This window comes from Oncorhynchus tshawytscha, linkage group LG33, assembly GCF_018296145.1.
Source record: "Oncorhynchus tshawytscha isolate Ot180627B linkage group LG33, Otsh_v2.0, whole genome shotgun sequence".
Taxonomy (NCBI): domain Eukaryota; kingdom Metazoa; phylum Chordata; class Actinopteri; order Salmoniformes; family Salmonidae; genus Oncorhynchus; species Oncorhynchus tshawytscha.
The window spans coordinates 50,150,701-50,169,334 of record NC_056461.1 but is presented as its reverse complement, the minus strand read 5'-3'; the positions used below and the strand labels follow the sequence as shown (position 1 = coordinate 50,169,334).

General features: G+C 40.7%; 1 protein-coding gene across 1 annotated transcript in view; it reads left to right on the top strand.

Annotated features, from left to right (window-relative positions):
• Positions 1 to 791: 791 nt before the first annotated feature.
• The window catches only part of LOC112241035 (metabotropic glutamate receptor 5-like), a 96,854-nt gene continuing 79,011 nt past the window's right edge, over positions 792 to 18,634 (top strand). The window contains exons 1-4 of the mRNA XM_042311728.1: positions 792 to 1,109; positions 11,153 to 11,767; positions 12,138 to 12,271; positions 12,539 to 12,812. Coding sequence (XP_042167662.1) covers positions 11,477 to 11,767; positions 12,138 to 12,271; positions 12,539 to 12,812 — 699 coding nt within the window. The 5' untranslated portion in view covers positions 792 to 1,109; positions 11,153 to 11,476. The remainder of the gene's footprint in view (positions 1,110 to 11,152; positions 11,768 to 12,137; positions 12,272 to 12,538; positions 12,813 to 18,634) is intronic.

Here is an 18,634-nt window from a genome sequence, read left to right as displayed (position 1 = left end):
CTTGGAAAGGAGCTCATCACCGTGCCCTTTCAGCACCCTGTGATGTTCATCATTAGTGTACCCTAATAAACTGCACGCGTTCCCGAGTCCTGTCATCATGCGACTCCCAGTTCACTCCGTTATGATGGTTATTATATCAACATTTGCGTATAAAGGCGTTTCCATTGACTTGTCTCGCATTATAAATCTAACAGACACAAAAAAATATGTAAAATTAACAAATGATCTGTTGACATGTATACAATTGTACCGAAACATTCTGTTTCCATCACTTTCTTGCTTTTTTAAAATATATATGTATATAAGGTATGACTTTACTCGCATAAAAACTGTGGATGTAAGTAAACGTGGTCGTTGGCCACACTACATGTTCTCCTCTATCGATAGATATATGTAGTACAGCCAAGTTCTTTGAGATGTGTTTTTTTAGAAGGCACATGTATCGCCAGAGAATTGTCCCAGTTCCATTAAACATCCACATCTTAATGTGACGGATTCATCTAGTCGCGCTATTGATAACAGTTGAACTAAACCATTCCAGTCTTCAGTGTCCGCTTGGTAATAAATATTACTGCGTCTTCACTTTATGAACTTTACTTTTTACTCATTTAAGCAAAATACAGTAATCTGAACACAAGTGTGGAACGTGCTTTTAATGTATTGATCTTCAACATGTACCAACTCATTTCAGCACATTGATTATGAATTTGGACATTTAAAAACCGGATGTGTATAAAGTCTGACATTTGGGCTATAAATCAAAAAGGCATGACAACAGGAAACAGCAACAGTATCACACTTTCGATGTTTGTTTTGGGAATATAAATGGTACTTTTAATTAACATCATTTTCCCAACAGGATTCTACTTCTTAGTCAGGTTAAAAACGACGGGACGAGCCTTATAAACTTGACTGTGATTTATAGATTTGAATCATATTAGTGAAATCGTGATGATGACTTTGTCCCAGCGATGAATCTGTTCCGTTCTGTTAGCTGGTCTGTCATTAAGGAGGAGCAGTCTGCCTATACTCTCCCGATACAACTGGTTGATGGAATTTCTGTCCTCTCAATGACAGGGAATATTGAGCATGAAGAGGAAGCAGAGGAGGTAAAGTAATCAACATTTACTCTGTGATACAAACGCTTTTTTTTATTTTAAGGAAATGCTATCATAGATATCAGATATTCAATTATTTATTATCAATATATTTGATCATAAATGAAAAACTGTATTTTCAAAGATTCCTGTTTGGAGCATCTTTCACGTGTACGCGCATTCTGTATTTTTGTAAAGCTTTTGAATGAATTTGAGCTATATTGGTCTATCGGAGTGTCAGTATCCAGCTGTTAAATAAGCTTATGAATCATTAATGATATAGTTGTGGCTCAGTCACAATTAAATTAATTTCATTTCCGGACCATGGACAGCAATGAAACACTATGTAAAAACACGTCCAAAACGCAGCGGTAAAAATGACAGTCAACCGGTAGACCTACATTACACTTACATTTTAGTGATTTAAACAGACGTTCTTATCCAGAGTGATTTACGTTTGAGTGATTTAATCAGACGGTCTTATCCAGAATAATTTACATTTTAGTGATTAAGCAGACGGTCTTATCCAGAGTGATTTATATTTTAGTGATTAAGCAGACTGTCTTATCCAGAATAATTTATATTTTAGTGATTAAGCAGACTGTCTTATCCAGAATAATTTATATTTTAGTGATTAAGCAGACTGTCTTATCCAGAATAATTTATATTTTAGTGATTAAGCAGACTGTCTTATCCAGAATAATTTATATTTTAGTGATTAAGCAGACTGTCTTATCCAGAATAATTTATATTTTAGTGATTAAGCAGACTGTCTTATCCAGAATAATTTATATTTTAGTGATTAAGCAGACTGTCTTATCCAGAATAATTTATATTTTAGTGATTAAGCAGACTGTCTTATCCAGAATAATTTATATTTTAGTGATTAAGCAGACTGTCTTATCCAGAATAATTTATATTTTAGTGATTAAGCAGACTGTCTTATCCAGAATAATTTATATTTTAGTGATTAAGCAGACTGTCTTATCCAGAATAATTTCTATTTTAGTGATTAAGCAGACTGTCTTATCCAGAATAATTTATATTTTAGTGATTAAGCAGACTGTCTTATCCAGAATAATTTATATTTTAGTGATTAAGCAGACTGTCTTATCCAGAATAATTTATATTTTAGTGATTAAGCAGACTGTCTTATCCAGAATAATTTATATTTTAGTGATTAAGCAGACTGTCTTATCCAGAATAATTTATATTTTAGTGATTAAGCAGACTGTCTTATCCAGAATAATTTATATTTTAGTGATTAAGCAGACTGTCTTATCCAGAGTGATTTATATTTTAGTGATTAAGCAGACGGTCTTATCCAGAATAATTTATATTTTAGTGATTAAGCAGACGGTCTTATCCAGAATAATTTATATTTTAGTGATTAAGCAGACGGTCTTGTCCAGAGTGATTTATGGTAGCGAGTGAATAAATGTTCTTAATTTTTTGTTCTGGCACCCTGTGGGAATCAAACTCACAACCCTTGTGTTGCAACCAACATGAGCTACTAACTGAGCCACACGGTACCCACACGGTACCCTAACTATCGTTACGAATCAGAATAGGGTATGTTTGACTTACTATAGAGTGTAGGACAGGGGTAATCAACTCTTACCCTATAGGACAGGGGTATTCATCTCTTACCCTATAGGACAGGGGTATTCATCTCTTACCCTATAGGACAGGGGTATTCATCTCTTACCCTATAGGACAGGGGTATTCATCTCTTACCCTATAGGACAGGGGTATTCATCTCTTAACCTATAGGACAGGGGTATTCATCTCTTACCCTATAGGACAGGGGTATTCATCTCTTACCCTATAGGACAGGGGTATTAATCCCTTACCCTATAGGACAGGGGTATTCATCTCTTACCCTATAGGACAGGGGTATTCATCTCTTAACCTATAGGACAGGGGTATTCATCTCTTAACCTATAGAACAGGGGTATTCATCTCTTACCCTATAGGACAGGGGTATTCATCTCTTACCCTATAGGACAGGGGTATTAATCCCTTACCCTATAGGACAGGGGTATTCATCTCTTAACCTATAGGACAGGGGTATTCATCTCTTACCCTATAGAACAGGGGTATTCATCTCTTACCCTATAGGACAGGGGTATTAATCTCTTACCCTATAGGACAGGGGTATTCATCTCTTACCCTATAGGACAGGGGTATTCAACTCTTACCCTATAGGACAGGGGTATTAATCCCTTACCCTATAGGACAGGGGTATTCATCTCTTACCCTATAGGACAGGGGTATTCATCTCTTATTCATCCTATAGGACAGGGGTATTCATCTCTTACCCTATAGGACAGGGGTATTCATCTCTTACCCTATAGGACAGGGGTATTCATCTCTTACCCTATAGGACAGGGGTATTCATCTCTTACCCTATAGGACAGTATTAATCCCTACCCTATAGGACAGGGGTATTCATCTCTTACCCTATAGGACAGGGGTATTCATCTCTTACCCTATAGGACAGGGGTATTCATCTCTTACCCTATAGGACAGGGGTATTCATCTCTTACCCTATAGGACAGGGGTATTCATCTCTTACCCTATAGGACAGGGGTATTAATCCCTTACCCTATAGTACAGGGGTATTCATCTCTTACCCTATAGGACAGGGGTATTAATCCCTTCCTATTGGAATTAGCCACAACAGTTTGTAAAAGAAAGAGCAATGGCATATTTTATCATATTTCTGTAGAGGCATGTCTGGGCAGAATGTTTAGATGTCTGGGCAGAATGTTTAGATGTCTGGGCAGAATGTTTAGATGTCTGGGCAGAATGTTTAGATGTCTGGGCAGAATGTTTAGATGTCTGGGCAGAATGTTTAGATGTGTGGGCAGAATGTTTAGATGTCTGGGCAGAATGTTTAGATGTCTGGGCAGAATGTTTAGATGTGTGGGCAGAATGTTTAGATGTCTGGGCAGAATGTTTAGATGTCTGGGCAGAATGTTTAGATGGGCAGAATGTTTAGATGTCTGGGCAGAATGTTTAGATGTCTGGGCAGAATGTTTAGATGTCTGGGCAGAATGTTTAGATGTCTGGGCAGAATGTTTAGATGTCTGGGCAGAATGTTTAGATGTCTGGGCAGAATGTTTACATGTCTGGGCAGAATGTTTAGATGTGTGGGCAGAATGTTTAGATGTCTGGGCAGAATGTTTAGATGTCTGGGCAGAATGTTTAGATGTCTGGGCAGAATGTTTAGATGTGTGGGCAGAATGTTTAGATGTCTGGGCAGAATGTTTAGATGTCTGGGCAGAATGTTTGTTTGGGCAGAATGTTTAGATGTGGGCAGAATGTTTAGATGTCTGGGCAGAATGTTTAGATGTCTGGGCAGAATGTTTAGATGTCTGGGCAGAATGTTTAGATGTCTGGGCAGAATGTTTAGATGTCTGGGCAGAATGTTTAGATGTCTGGGCAGAATGTTTAGATGTCTGGGCAGAATGTTTAGATGTCTGGGCAGAATGTTTAGATGTGTGGGCAGAATGTTTAGATGTGGGCAGAATGTTTACATTTAGAATGGGCAGAATGTTTAGATGTCTGGGCAGAATGTTTAGATGTCTGGGCAGAATGTTTAGATGTCTGGGCAGAATGTTTAGATGTCTGGGCAGAATGTTTAGATGTTGGGCAGAATGTTTAGATGTCTGGGCAGAATGTTTAGATGTCTGGGCAGAATGTTTAGATGTCTGGGCAGAATGTTTAGATGTCTGGGCAGAATGTTTAGATGTCTGGGCAGAATGTTTAGATGTCTGGGCAGAATGTTTAGATGTGTGGGCAGAATGTTTAGATGTCTGGGCAGAATGTTTAGATGTCTGGGCAGAATGTTTAGATGTGTGGGCAGAATGTTTAGATGTCTGGGCAGAATGTTTAGATGTCTGGGCAGAATGTTTAGATGTCTGGGCAGAATGTTTAGATGTCTGGGCAGAATGTTTAGATGTCTGGGCAGAATGTTTAGATGTCTGGGCAGAATGTTTAGATGTCTGGGCAGAATGTTTAGATGTCTGGGCAGAATGTTTAGATGTGTGGGCAGAATGTTTAGATGTCTGGGCAGAATGTTTAGATGTCTGGGCAGAATGTTTAGATGTCTGGGCAGAATGTTTAGATGTCTGGGCAGAATGTTTAGATGTCTGGGCAGAATGTTTAGATGTCTGGGCAGAATGTTTAGATGTCTGGGCAGAATGTTTAGATGTCTGGGCAGAATGTTTAGATGTCTGGGCAGAATGTTTAGATGTGTGGGCAGAATGTTTAGATGTGTGGGCAGAATGTTTAGATGTGTGGGCAGAATGTTTAGATGTGTGGGCAGAATGTTTAGATGTGTGGGCAGAATGTTTAGATGTGTGGGCAGAATGTTTAGATGTCTGGGCAGAATGTTTAGATGTCTGGGCAGAATGTTTAGATGTGTGGGCAGAATGTTTAGATGTGTGGGCAGAATGTTTAGATGTCTGGGCAGAATGTTTAGATGTGTGGGCAGAATGTTTAGATGTCTGGGCAGAATGTTTAGATGTCTGGGCAGAATGTTTAGATGTCTGGGCAGAATGTTTAGATGTCTGGGCAGAATGTTTAGATGTCTGGGCAGAATGTTTAGATGTCTGGGCAGAATGTTTAGATGTGTGGGAAAGAATGTTTAGATGTGTGGGCAGAATGTTTAGATGTCTGGGCAGAATGTTTAGATGTCTGGGCAGAATGTTTAGATGTCTGGGCAGAATGTTTAGATGTGTGGAAAGAATGTTTAGATGTGTGGGCAGAATGTTTAGATGTGTGGGCAGAATGTTTAGATGTGTGGGCAGAATGTTTAGATGTGTGGGCAGAATGTTTAGATGTGTGGGCAGAATGTTTATATTTTGCGGTTACTTCTTTCCCCAACTAAACATTCATGCTGTCAATAACGAGTGCCTGTCCATGCATTCTGCAAGATTGGTTGTATATTTGAAACCATTTAAAAGTAGGATACAGCCGACACTTCTATGCAGAGGACCGATTGTTGTTAAATATTTATTTTATCAATAGATTATTGGGTTTCTATGTCCTGTCTTGGTATAGGCTCTGAGATTAAATAGGCAATGATGTCACACTCCATTTCACACAGCAATACCGTAGCCTACCCATACTGTCAAATACTGGTCTATTTACTGTGTTGGCAGAATGTTAAAATGTTTTGCAGTCATTTATGCAGTATTTCGCAAAAGCCTGTGACAGTTTCTGAAAGAGAAAACAATGGTCAATTGTTGTGGCCCTGTCTGCAGAACGTTATAAATCAATAATGTTGTGTATTGTCTTTAACCCCCAGTCTAAATTCTGAAACATTGGATGTTTCTCAATATGCTCACTCTCATGCTCCGCACTCTCATGCTCCGTACTCTCATGCTCCGTACTCTCATGCTCCGCACTCTCATTCTCCGTACTCTCATGCTCCGTACTCTCATGCTCCGTACTCTCATGCTCCGCACTCTCATGCTCCGCACTCTCATGCTCCGCACTCTCATTCTCCGCACTCTCATGCTCCGCACTCTCATGCTCCGCACTCTCATGCTCCGTACTACCATGCTCCGTACTACTCATGCTCCGCACTACTCATGCTCCGCACTCTCATGCACTCCTCATGCTCCGCACTCTCATTCTCCGCACTACCATGCTCCGTACTCTCATGCTCCGCACTCTCATGCTCCGCACTCTCATGCTCCGCACTCTCATGCTCCGCACTACCATGCTCCGTACTACCATGCTCCGTACTACCATGCTCCGTACTCTCATGCTCCGCACTCTCATGCTCCGCACTCTCACCATGCTCCGCACTCTCATGCTCCGTACTCTCATGCTCCGTACTACCATGCTCCGTACTACCATGCTCCGCACTCTCATACCACTCTCATGCTCCGCACTCTCATGCTCCGTACTCTCATGCTCCGTACTACCATGCTCCGTACTCTCATGCTCCGCACTCTCATGCTCCGTACTCTCATGCTCCGCACTACCATGCTCCGTACTACCATGCTCCGTACTACCATGCTCCGTACTCTCATGCTCCGCACTCTCATGCTCCGCACTCTCATGCTCCGCACTCTCATGCTCCGTACTCTCATGCTCTGTACTACCATGCTCCGCACTCTCATGCTCCGCACTCTCATGCTCCATACTCTCATGCTCCGTACTACCATGCTCTGTACTACCATGCTCCGTACTCTCATGCTCCGTACTCTCATGCTCTGTACTACCATGCTCCGTACTACCATGCTCCGTACTACCATGCTCCGTACTCTCATGCTCCGTACTCTCATGCTCCGTACTCTCATGCTCCGTACTCTCATGCTCCGTACTCTCATGCTCCGTACTCTCATGCTCCGCACTACCATGCACCGTACTCTCATGCTCCGTACTCTCATGCTCCGTACTCTCATATGGGAGGGCGAGAGTGTGTTAGGAATGCATAAAACAATAGATTTACACTCCCCCTCTACTGCATTACCTCACGGTTCACCTCCCCACTTCACTGAACCTTCCAGTCAGGACAAATCCAACAATAGAGACCAAACAAGATATAGGCAAAATAAACATTTTTACTTCATAATTATTAGCTAGATATGTCGATTGTAATAATCTATTTAGACAGCTAGTTAAACAGGCAAAAATGACCTAAAACTAATGTTAAGCAAGGTAGCTGTAAAAAAAATATTTGGGGGGAGATTGCTACCAATTCTTTGTGGCTAGCTAACTAGCAATTTAACCCAAATGACTTACTATGTACTTACAGTACCCATTCACTGAACCGTCTTCCAGCCAGGGCAACAACTGCAATAGAGAGGAAACAACATAGACACAAAGCAACTGTTTTACTTCATAACTATCAGCTAGCTATATGTGACCTAAAACTAATATTATGCGGGATAGATTCTTTGTGGGTAGCTAGCTAACAGTACCAGTAGCTAGGCAGTTAACCCTATTGACTTATTATGGGCTCGCTATCTACGGTATGTAGGCAGGTAAACATGCCAAAATGTATTTATTAACGTATCAAGATAAAATATTGTAGTCAAGCAACATTTAAAATGTGAATGGGCAACATTTCATCCCGAAGTCGAAGTGTATTTTCTCTCACTCAAATAATGTCCGCCTGTCGATTTCAAAACATTTTGCGGCATATCTACATGGTTGCATCATATTTCTTTCCATACTTTTTGTTGAAGTTGCGTCAAATATGCACAGACGTGCTCCGTTTTAATATACTTTGATTTGGACTCAAATAAACACTCTGGTCAAATCAAATCAAATCAAATGTTATTTGTCACATACACATGGTTAGCAGATGTTAATGCGAGTGTAGCGAAATGCTTGTGCTTCTAGTTCCGACAATGCAGTAATAACCAACAAGTAATCTAACTAACAATTCCAAAACTACTGTCTTATACACAGTGTAAGGGGATAAAGAATATGTACATAAGGATATATGAATGAGTGATGGTACAGAGCGGCATAGGCAAGATACAGTAGATGGTATCGAGTACAGTATATACATATGAGATGAGTATGTAAACAAAGTGGCATAGTTAAAGTGGCTAGTGATACATGTATTACATAAAGATGCAGTAGATGATATCGAGTACAGTATATACATATGAGATGAGTATGTAAACAAAGTGGCATAGTTAAAGTAGCTAGTGATACATGTATTACATAAAGATGCAGTAGATGATATAGGCTGGTCTAGAGTCAATTTGCGTGCTCGGAGCACGGTAGTATGCATTTTGAGAAATACCCATTGTCTAGGCTACTGAAAACAATGGCAGTAGGCTACATAGAGTAGTAGCAAACATAGTTCAAAGTAAAAGTCCAACTGTCTTGATGTTCACCTGTTAAATTTGTCTGTAGGCCATTAACTGCTCGTTCTATGGGATGTATTTCACATTTTGTTGTAGGCTATCTGGGCTATTTACTGGGCTATCTGGGCTATTTACTGGGCTATCTGGGCTATTTACTAGGCTATCTGGGCTATTTACTGGGCTATCTGGGCTATTTACTGGGCTATCTGGGCTATTTACTGGGCTATCTGGGCTATTTACTGGGCTATCTGGGCTATTTACTAGGCCATCTGGGCTATTTACTGGGCTATCTGGGCTATTTACTGGGCTATCTGGGCTATTTACTGGGCTATCTGGGCTATTTACTAGGCTATCTGGGCTATATACTAAACCATCTGGGCTATTTACTAAGCTATCTGGGCTATTTACTAGGCTATCTGGGCTATATACTAGGCTATCTGGGCTATATACTAAACCATCTGGGCTATTTACTGGGCTATCTGGGCTATATACTAAACCATCTAGGCTATTTACTGGGCTATCTGGGCTATTTACTAGGCTATCTGGGCTATATACTAGGCTATCTGGGCTATATACTAGGCTATCTGGGCAATTTACTAGGCTATATACTATACTATCTGGGCTATATACTAGGCTATCTGGGCTATATACTAGGCTATATACTAGACTATCTGGGCTATTTACTGGGCTATCTGGGCTATTTACTAGGCTATCTGGGCTATATACTAGGCTATCTGGGCTATTTACTAGGCAATCTAGGTTATATACTAGGCTATTTACTGTGCTATCTGGGCTATATACTGTGTTATTATCAATTTATAAATGAGATATTCTGTACATATGCGTAATTGATAAATGAGATGTTCTGTACATACGAACAATTTATAAATGACATATTCTGTACATATGCACAATTTATAAATGAGGCCCCAGGAGAGTATCGGGTATGTTGAGGTGGACAGTCAGTACAATTACGTCACAGCGGGAACCTGGTACAAATACGTTTGCAGTGTGGCTAGCCACTGGATGTCTCTGAATAAAGCTCTGTCATGCAGTCATAGCTACTAACCTCTTTTGGAGCTATCACCCACCTGGTGTCCCAGGTCTAAATCAGGCCCTGTTTAGAGGGGAATCACCCACCTGGTGTCCCAGGTCTAAATCAGTCCCTGATTAGAGGGGAATCACCCACCTGCTGTCCCAGGTCTAAATCAGGCCCTGATTAGAGGGGAATCACCCACCTGTTGTCCCAGGTCTAAATCACTCCCAGATTAGAGGAGAATCACCCACCTGGTGTCCCAGGTCTAAATCAGTCCCTGATTAGAGGGGAATCACCCACCTGGTGTCCCAGGTCTAAATCAGTCCCTGATTAGAGGGGAATCACCCACCTGTTGTCCCAGGTCTAAATCAGTCCCTGATTAGAGGGGAATCACCCACCTGGTGTCCCAGGTCTAAACCAGTCCCTGATTAGAGGGGAATCACCCACCTGGTGTCCCAGGTCTAAATCAGTCCCTGATTAGAGGGGAATCACCCACCTGTTGTCCCAGGTCTAAATCAGTCCCTGATTAGAGGGGAATCACCCACCTGGTGTCCCAGGTCTAAACCAGTCCCTGATTAGAGGGGAATCACCCACCTACTGTCCCAGGTCTAAATCAGTCCCTGATTAGAGGGGAATCACCCGCCTGGTGTCCCAGGTCTAAACCAGTCCCTGATTAGAGGGGAATCACCCACCTGGTATCCCAGGTCTAAATCAGTCCCTGATTAGAGAGGGAATCACCCACCTGGTGTCCCAGGTCTAAATCAGGCCCTGATTAGAGGGGAATCACCCACCTGGTGTCCCAGGTCTAAATCAGGCCCTGATTAGAGGGGAATCACCCACCTGGTGTCCCAGGTCTAAATCAGTCCCTGATTAGAGGGGAATCACCCACCTGGTGTCCCAGGTCTAAATCAGTCCCTGATTAGAGGGGAATCACCCACCTGGTGTCCCAGGTCTAAACCAGTCCCTGATTAGAGGGGAATCACCCACCTGGTGTCCCAGGTCTAAATCAGTCCCTGATTAGAGGGGAATCACCCACCTGGTGTCCCAGGTCTAAATCAGTCCCTGATTAGAGCAGAGGAATGAAAAAACAAACAGTGGAACTGGCTTTGAGGTCCAGAGTTAAATAGGAGGCATATAGAGGTTGTACTGTAACACCCCTGCCATCTCCTTCTAAGGTAAAGACACGAGGAAACAACGAGGAAACACTGAGGAGAAGTAAAGTGTTACCATGGTGACACTGTGGAGGGTTCCATGCTGAATCGTTCCAGATCATTCCAGAGCCCTGAGTGGAGTCAAAGTCTCCTGATAACTCTTCCTGGATCTCTGTAACCTTCTGGGATGAAGAGGTTGCCCTGAGCAACACAGAGCTCACACAGGCACAGGCAGGTTCTAGATGGAGTGAGACGGTCCTATTTCAACGAACCAAAGCACGACACTGGTAGTGACATCACCACCACCATGCTCCAACCAACTGAAGCACATTGCTAAAGATTCAGAAGATGGAGGGAGGAGAGACGATGAGAGTGAAGATGGAGGGAGGAGAGAGGAGGAGACAGGGGATGGAGGGAGGACAGAGGAGGAGAGAGAGAATGAGAGGAGGTGGTGGAGGGGTGTACGTGTGGCTCCTCCTGGTGTGTATGTTGCTGGGGGATGTCCTGGGCTGGGTGACCCCTGGAGTTCATGTTGGGGTCGAGGCTCAGGCCAATGAAAGGAGAGTCCTGGCTCACATTCCTGGTGACATCATCATAGGAGCGCTGTTCTCTGTTCACCACCAACCTCCTGCAGACAAGGTACACTGTGGTTTGGAGTGTGTGTGTTGGAGTGTGTGTGTGTGTTGGAGTGTGTGTATGTGACAGCGTGTCGTGTGTATGTCTGACGGACTGTGTGTGTGTGTGTTGGAGTGTGTTTATGTGATGTCATGTGTGTGTCTAACGGACTGTGTGTGTGTATTGGAGTGTGTGTATGTGACGACGTGTCATGTGTGTGTGTGTGTGTGTGTGTGTGTGTGTGTGTGTGTGTGTGTGTGTGTGTGTGTGTGTGTGTGTGTGTGTATGTGTGTGTGTGTGTATGTGACGACGTGTGTGTCTGTGTGACGTAGTGTGTGTATGTGACGACGTGTGTGTGTGTGTGTGACGTAGTGTGTGTGTCTGTAATCCATAGGTCCATGAGCGTAAGTGTGGAGCTGTCAGAGAACAGTATGGTATCCAGCGTGTGGAGGCCATGATGCACACTCTGGACCTGATCAACTCTGACCCTCACCTCCTCCCCAACATCACCCTGGGCTGTGAGATCAGGTAGCAACTCTTTGGACAGGGGTGTGTGTTAAATTCAACTGCATAACGGTTGAACTCCACAGGGACTCACTAACCTTGTGTTATGTGTGTTATGTGTGTGTGTGTGTGTGTGTGTGTTATGTGTTATGTGTTATGTGTGTGTGTGTGTGTTATATATGTGTGTGTGTGTGTTATGTGTGTGTTATATGTGTGTGTGTGTGTGTTTTATGTGTTATGTGTGTGTTATGTGTGTGTGTGTGTGTGTGTGTATCCTTCCCCCTCTTACAGGGACTCTTGCTGGCACAGTGCAGTGGCATTAGAACAGAGCATAGAGTTTATCAGAGACACGCTGGTCTCCAACGAGGAGGAGGAGAGTCTGAGCCTGGGGAAATGTCTGGGGGAGGACGGGATAGAGATGACCCCTGTTAGAGGGAAGAAACCCATTGTAGGATTGATAGGACCGGGTTCCAGCTCTGTGGCCATCCAGGTGCAGAACCTGCTACAGCTGTTCAACATACCACAGATTGCTTACTCTGCTACCAGCATGGATCTCAGCGACAAGGTACTGTAAGGCAGAGATACACTTTACACTCATACTATCAGTACTTTATGAGTACTGTGATTCTGTTCTGAAGTCTGTATCAGTACTTTATGAGTACTGTGTTTCTGTTCTAGAGTCTGTATCAGTACTTTATGAGTACTGTGATTCTGTTCTGAAGTCTGTATCAGTACTTTATGAGTACTGTGATTCTGTTCTGAAGTCTGTATCAGTACTTTATGAGTACTGTGTTTCTGTTCTAGAGTCTGTATCAGTACTTTATGAGTACTGTGTTTCTGTTCTGAAGTCTGTATCAGTACTTTATGAGTACTGTGTTTCTGTTCTAGAGTCTGTATTAGTACTTTATGAGTACTGTGTTTCTGTTCTGAAGTCTGTATCAGTACTTTATGAGTACTGTGATTCTGTTCTGAAGTCTGTATCAGTACTTTATGAGTACTGTGATTCTGTTCTGAAGTCTGTATCAGTACTTTATGAGTACTGTGATTCTGTTCTGAAGTCTGTATCAGTACTTTATGAGTACTGTGATTCTGTTCTAGAGTCTGTATCAGTACTTTATGAGTACTGTGTTGTGTTTCTGTTCTAGAGTCTGTATCAGTACTTTATGAGTACTGTGATTCTGTTCTGAAGTCTGTATCAGTACTTTATGAGTACTGTGATTCTGTTCTGAAGTCTGTATCAGTACTTTATGAGTACTGTGTTTCTGTTCTGAAGTCTGTATCAGTACTTTATGAGTACTGTGTTTCTGTTCTGAAGTCTGTATTAGTACTTTATGAGTACTGTGTTGTGATTCTGTTCTAGAGTCTGTATCAGTACTTTATGAGTACTGTGATTCTGTTCTAGAGTCTGTATCAGTACTTTATGAGTACTGTGTTGTGATTCTGTTCTAGAGTCTGCATCAGTACTTTATGAGTACTGTGATTCTGTTCTAGAGTCTGCATCAGTACTTTATGAGTACTGTGTTTCTGTTCTAGAGTCTGTATTAGTACTTTATGAGTACTGTGTTGTGATTCTGTTCTAGAGTCTGTATCAGTACTTTATGAGTACTGTGTTGTGATTCTGTTCTAGAGTCTGCATCAGTACTTTATGAGTACTGTGTTTCTGTGCTAGAGTCTGCATCAGTACTTTATGAGTACTGTGATTCTGTTCTAGAGTCTGTATTAGTACTTTATGAGTACTGTGTTGTGATTCTGTTCTAGAGTCTGCATCAGTACTTTATGAGTACTGTGTTTCTGTTCTAGAGTCTGTATTAGTACTTTATGAGTACTGTGTTTCTGTTCTAGAGTCTGTATTAGTACTTTATGAGTACTGTGTTTCTGTTCTAGAGTCTGCATCAGTACTTTATGAGTACTGTGTTTCTGTTCTAGAGTCTGTATTAGTACTTTATGAGTACTGTGTTTCTGTTCTAGAGTCTGTATTAGTACTTTATGAGTACTGTGTTTCTGTTCTAGAGTCTGCATCAGTACTTTATGAGTACTGTGTTTCTGTTCTAGAGTCTGCATCAGTACTTTATGAGTACTGTGATTCTGTTCTAGAGTCTGTATTAGTACTTTATGAGTACTGTGTTTCTGTTCTGAAGTCTGCATCAGTACTTTATGAGTACTGTGATTCTGTTCTAGAGTCTGCATCAGTACTTTATGAGTACTGTGATTCTGTTCTGAAGTCTGTATTAGTACTTTATGAGTACTGTGTTTCTGTTCTGAAGTCTGCATCAGTACTTTATGAGTACTGTGATTCTGTTCTAGAGTCTGCATCAGTACTTTGAGTACTGTGATTCTGTTCTGAAGTCTGCATCAGTACTTTATGAGTACTGTGATTCTGTTCTAGAGTCTGCATCAGTACTTTATGAGTACTGTGTTTCTGTTCTAGAGTCTGCATCAGTACTTTATGAGTACTGTGTTTCTGTTCTAGAGTCTGCATCAGTACTTTATGAGTACTGTGATTCTGTTCTAGAGTCTGTATTAGTACTTTATGAGTACTGTGATTCTGTTCTGAAGTCTGTATTAGTACTTTATGAGTACTGTGTTTCTGTTCTGAAGTCTGCATCAGTACTTTATGAGTACTGTGATTCTGTTCTAGAGTCTGCATCAGTACTTTATGAGTACTGTGATTCTGTTCTGAAGTCTGCATCAGTACTTTATGAGTACTGTGATTCTGTTCTAGAGTCTGCATCAGTACTTTATGAGTACTGTGTTTCTGTTCTAGAGTCTGCATCAGTACTTTATGAGTACTGTGTTTCTGTTCTGAAGTCTGCATCAGTACTTTATGAGTACTGTGATTCTGTTCTAGAGTCTGCATCAGTACTTTATGAGTACTGTGATTCTGTTCTGAAGTCTGTATTAGTACTTTATGAGTACTGTGTTTCTGTTCTGAAGTCTGCATCAGTACTTTATGAGTACTGTGATTCTGTTCTAGAGTCTGCATCAGTACTTTATGAGTACTGTGATTCTGTTCTAGAGTCTGCATCAGTACTTTATGAGTACTGTGATTCTGTTCTAGAGTCTGCATCAGTACTTTATGAGTACTGTGATTCTGTTCTAGAGTCTGTATCAGTACTTTATGAGTACTGTGTTTCTGTTCTAGAGTCTGTATCAGTACTTTATGAGTACTGTGTTGTGTTTCTGTTCTAGAGTCTGTATCAGTACTTTATGAGTACTGTGTTGTGATTCTGTTCTAGAGTCTGCATCAGTACTTTATGAGTACTGTGTTTCTGTTCTAGAGTCTGTATCAGTACTTTATGAGTACTGTGTTGTGTTTCTGTTCTAGAGTCTGTATCAGTACTTTATGAGTACTGTGTTGTGATTCTGTTCTAGAGTCTGCATCAGTACTTTATGAGTACTGTGTTGTGATTCTGTTCTAGAGTCTGTATCAGTACTTTATGAGTACTGTGATTCTGTTCTAGAGTCTGCATCAGTACTTTATGAGTACTGTGATTCTGTTCTAGAGTCTGCATCAGTACTTTATGAGTACTGTGTTTCTGTTCTGAAGTCTGTATCAGTACTTTATGAGTACTGTGTTTCTGTTCTAGAGTCTGTATTAGTACTTTATGAGTACTGTGTTTCTGTTCTAGAGTCTGCATCAGTACTTTAGTCTGCATCAGAGTACTGTGTTTCTGTTCTAGAGTCTGTATTAGTACTTTATGAGTACTGTGTTTCTGTTCTGAAGTCTGCATCAGTACTTTATGAGTACTGTGATTCTGTTCTAGAGTCTGCATCAGTACTTTATGAGTACTGTGATTCTGTTCTGAAGTCTGTATTAGTACTTTATGAGTACTGTGTTTCTGTTCTGAAGTCTGCATCAGTACTTTATGAGTACTGTGATTCTGTTCTAGAGTCTGCATCAGTCCTTTATGAGTACTGTGATTCTGTTCTGAAGTCTGCATCAGTACTTTATGAGTACTGTGATTCTGTTCTAGAGTCTGCATCAGTACTTTATGAGTACTGTGTTTCTGTTCTAGAGTCTGCATCAGTACTTTATGAGTACTGTGTTTCTGTTCTAGAGTCTGCATCAGTACTTTATGAGTACTGTGATTCTGTTCTAGAGTCTGTATTAGTACTTTATGAGTACTGTGTTTCTGTTCTGAAGTCTGCATCAGTACTTTATGAGTACTGTGATTCTGTTCTAGAGTCTGCATCAGTACTTTATGAGTACTGTGATTCTGTTCTGAAGTCTGTATTAGTACTTTATGAGTACTGTGTTTCTGTTCTGAAGTCTGCATCAGTACTTTATGAGTACTGTGATTCTGTTCTAGAGTCTGTATCAGTACTTTATGAGTACTGTGTTGTGTTTCTGTTCTAGAGTCTGTATCAGTACTTTATGAGTACTGTGTTTCTGTTCTGAAGTCTGTATCAGTACTTTATGAGTACTGTGATTCTGTTCTAGAGTCTGCATCAGTACTTTATGAGTACTGTGATTCTGTTCTGAAGTCTGCATCAGTACTTTATGAGTACTGTGATTCTGTTCTAGAGTCTGTATCAGTACTTTATGAGTACTGTGATTCTGTTCTAGAGTCTGCATCAGTACTTTATGAGTACTGTGATTCTGTTCTAGAGTCTGCATCAGTACTTTATGAGTACTGTGATTCTGTTCTAGAGTCTGCATCAGTACTTTATGAGTACTGTGATTCTGTTCTGAAGTCTGTATTAGTACTTTATGAGTACTGTGTTTCTGTTCTGAAGTCTGCATCAGTACTTTATGAGTACTGTGATTCTGTTCTAGAGTCTGCATCAGTACTTTATGAGTACTGTGATTCTGTTCTGAAGTCTGCATCAGTACTTTATGAGTACTGTGATTCTGTTCTAGAGTCTGCATCAGTACTTTATGAGTACTGTGATTCTGTTCTAGAGTCTGCATCAGTACTTTATGAGTACTGTGATTCTGTTCTGAAGTCTGTATTGGTACTTTATGAGTTCTGTGTTGTGTTTCTGTTCTAGAGTCTGTATCAGTACTTTATGAGTACTGTGTTGTGTTTCTGTTCTAGAGTCTGTATCAGTACTTTATGAGTACTGTGTTTCTGTTCTGAAGTCTGTATCAGTACTTTATGAGTACTGTGTTTCTGTTCTGAAGTCTGTATCAGTACTTTATGAGTACTGTGTTTCTGTTCTGAAGTCTGTATTAGTACTTTATGAGTACTGTGTTGTGATTCTGTTCTAGAGTCTGTATCAGTACTTTATGAGTACTGTGATTCTGTTCTAGAGTCTGTATCAGTACTTTATGAGTACTGTGTTTCTGTTCTAGAGTCTGTATCAGTACTTTATGAGTACTGTGATTCTGTTCTAGAGTCTGCATCAGTACTTTATGAGTACTGTGATTCTGTTCTAGAGTCTGCATCAGTACTTTATGAGTACTGTGTTTCTGTTCTAGAGTCTGTATCAGTACTTTATGAGTACTGTGTTGTGTTTCTGTTCTAGAGTCTGTATCAGTACTTTATGAGTACTGTGTTGTGATTCTGTTCTAGAGTCTGCATCAGTACTTTATGAGTACTGTGTTGTGATTCTGTTCTAGAGTCTGTATCAGTACTTTATGAGTACTGTGATTCTGTTCTAGAGTCTGCATCAGTACTTTATGAGTACTGTGATTCTGTTCTAGAGTCTGCATCAGTACTTTATGAGTACTGTGTTTCTGTTCTGGAGTCTGTATTAGTACTTTATGAGTACTGTGTTTCTGTTCTAGAGTCTGTATTAGTACTTTATGAGTACTGTGTTTCTGTTCTAGAGTCTGCATCAGTACTTTATGAGTACTGTGTTTCTGTTCTAGAGTCTGTATTAGTACTTTATGAGTACTGTGTTTCTGTTTAGAGTCTGTATTAGTACTTTATGAGTACTGTGTTTCTGTTCTAGAGTCTGCATCAGTACTTTATGAGTACTGTGTTTCTGTTCTAGAGTCTGCATCAGTACTTTATGAGTACTGTGATTCTGTTCTAGAGTCTGTATTAGTACTTTATGAGTACTGTGTTTCTGTTCTGAAGTCTGCATCAGTACTTTATGAGTACTGTGATTCTGTTCTAGAGTCTGCATCAGTACTTTATGAGTACTGTGATTCTGTTCTGAAGTCTGTATTAGTACTTTATGAGTACTGTGTTTCTGTTCTGAAGTCTGCATCAGTACTTTATGAGTACTGTGATTCTGTTCTAGAGTCTGCATCAGTACTTTATGAGTACTGTGATTCTGTTCTGAAGTCTGCATCAGTACTTTATGAGTACTGTGATTCTGTTCTAGAGTCTGCATCAGTACTTTATGCGTACTGTGTTTCTGTTCTAGAGTCTGCATCAGTACTTTATGAGTACTGTGTTTCTGTTCTAGAGTCTGCATCAGTACTTTATGAGTACT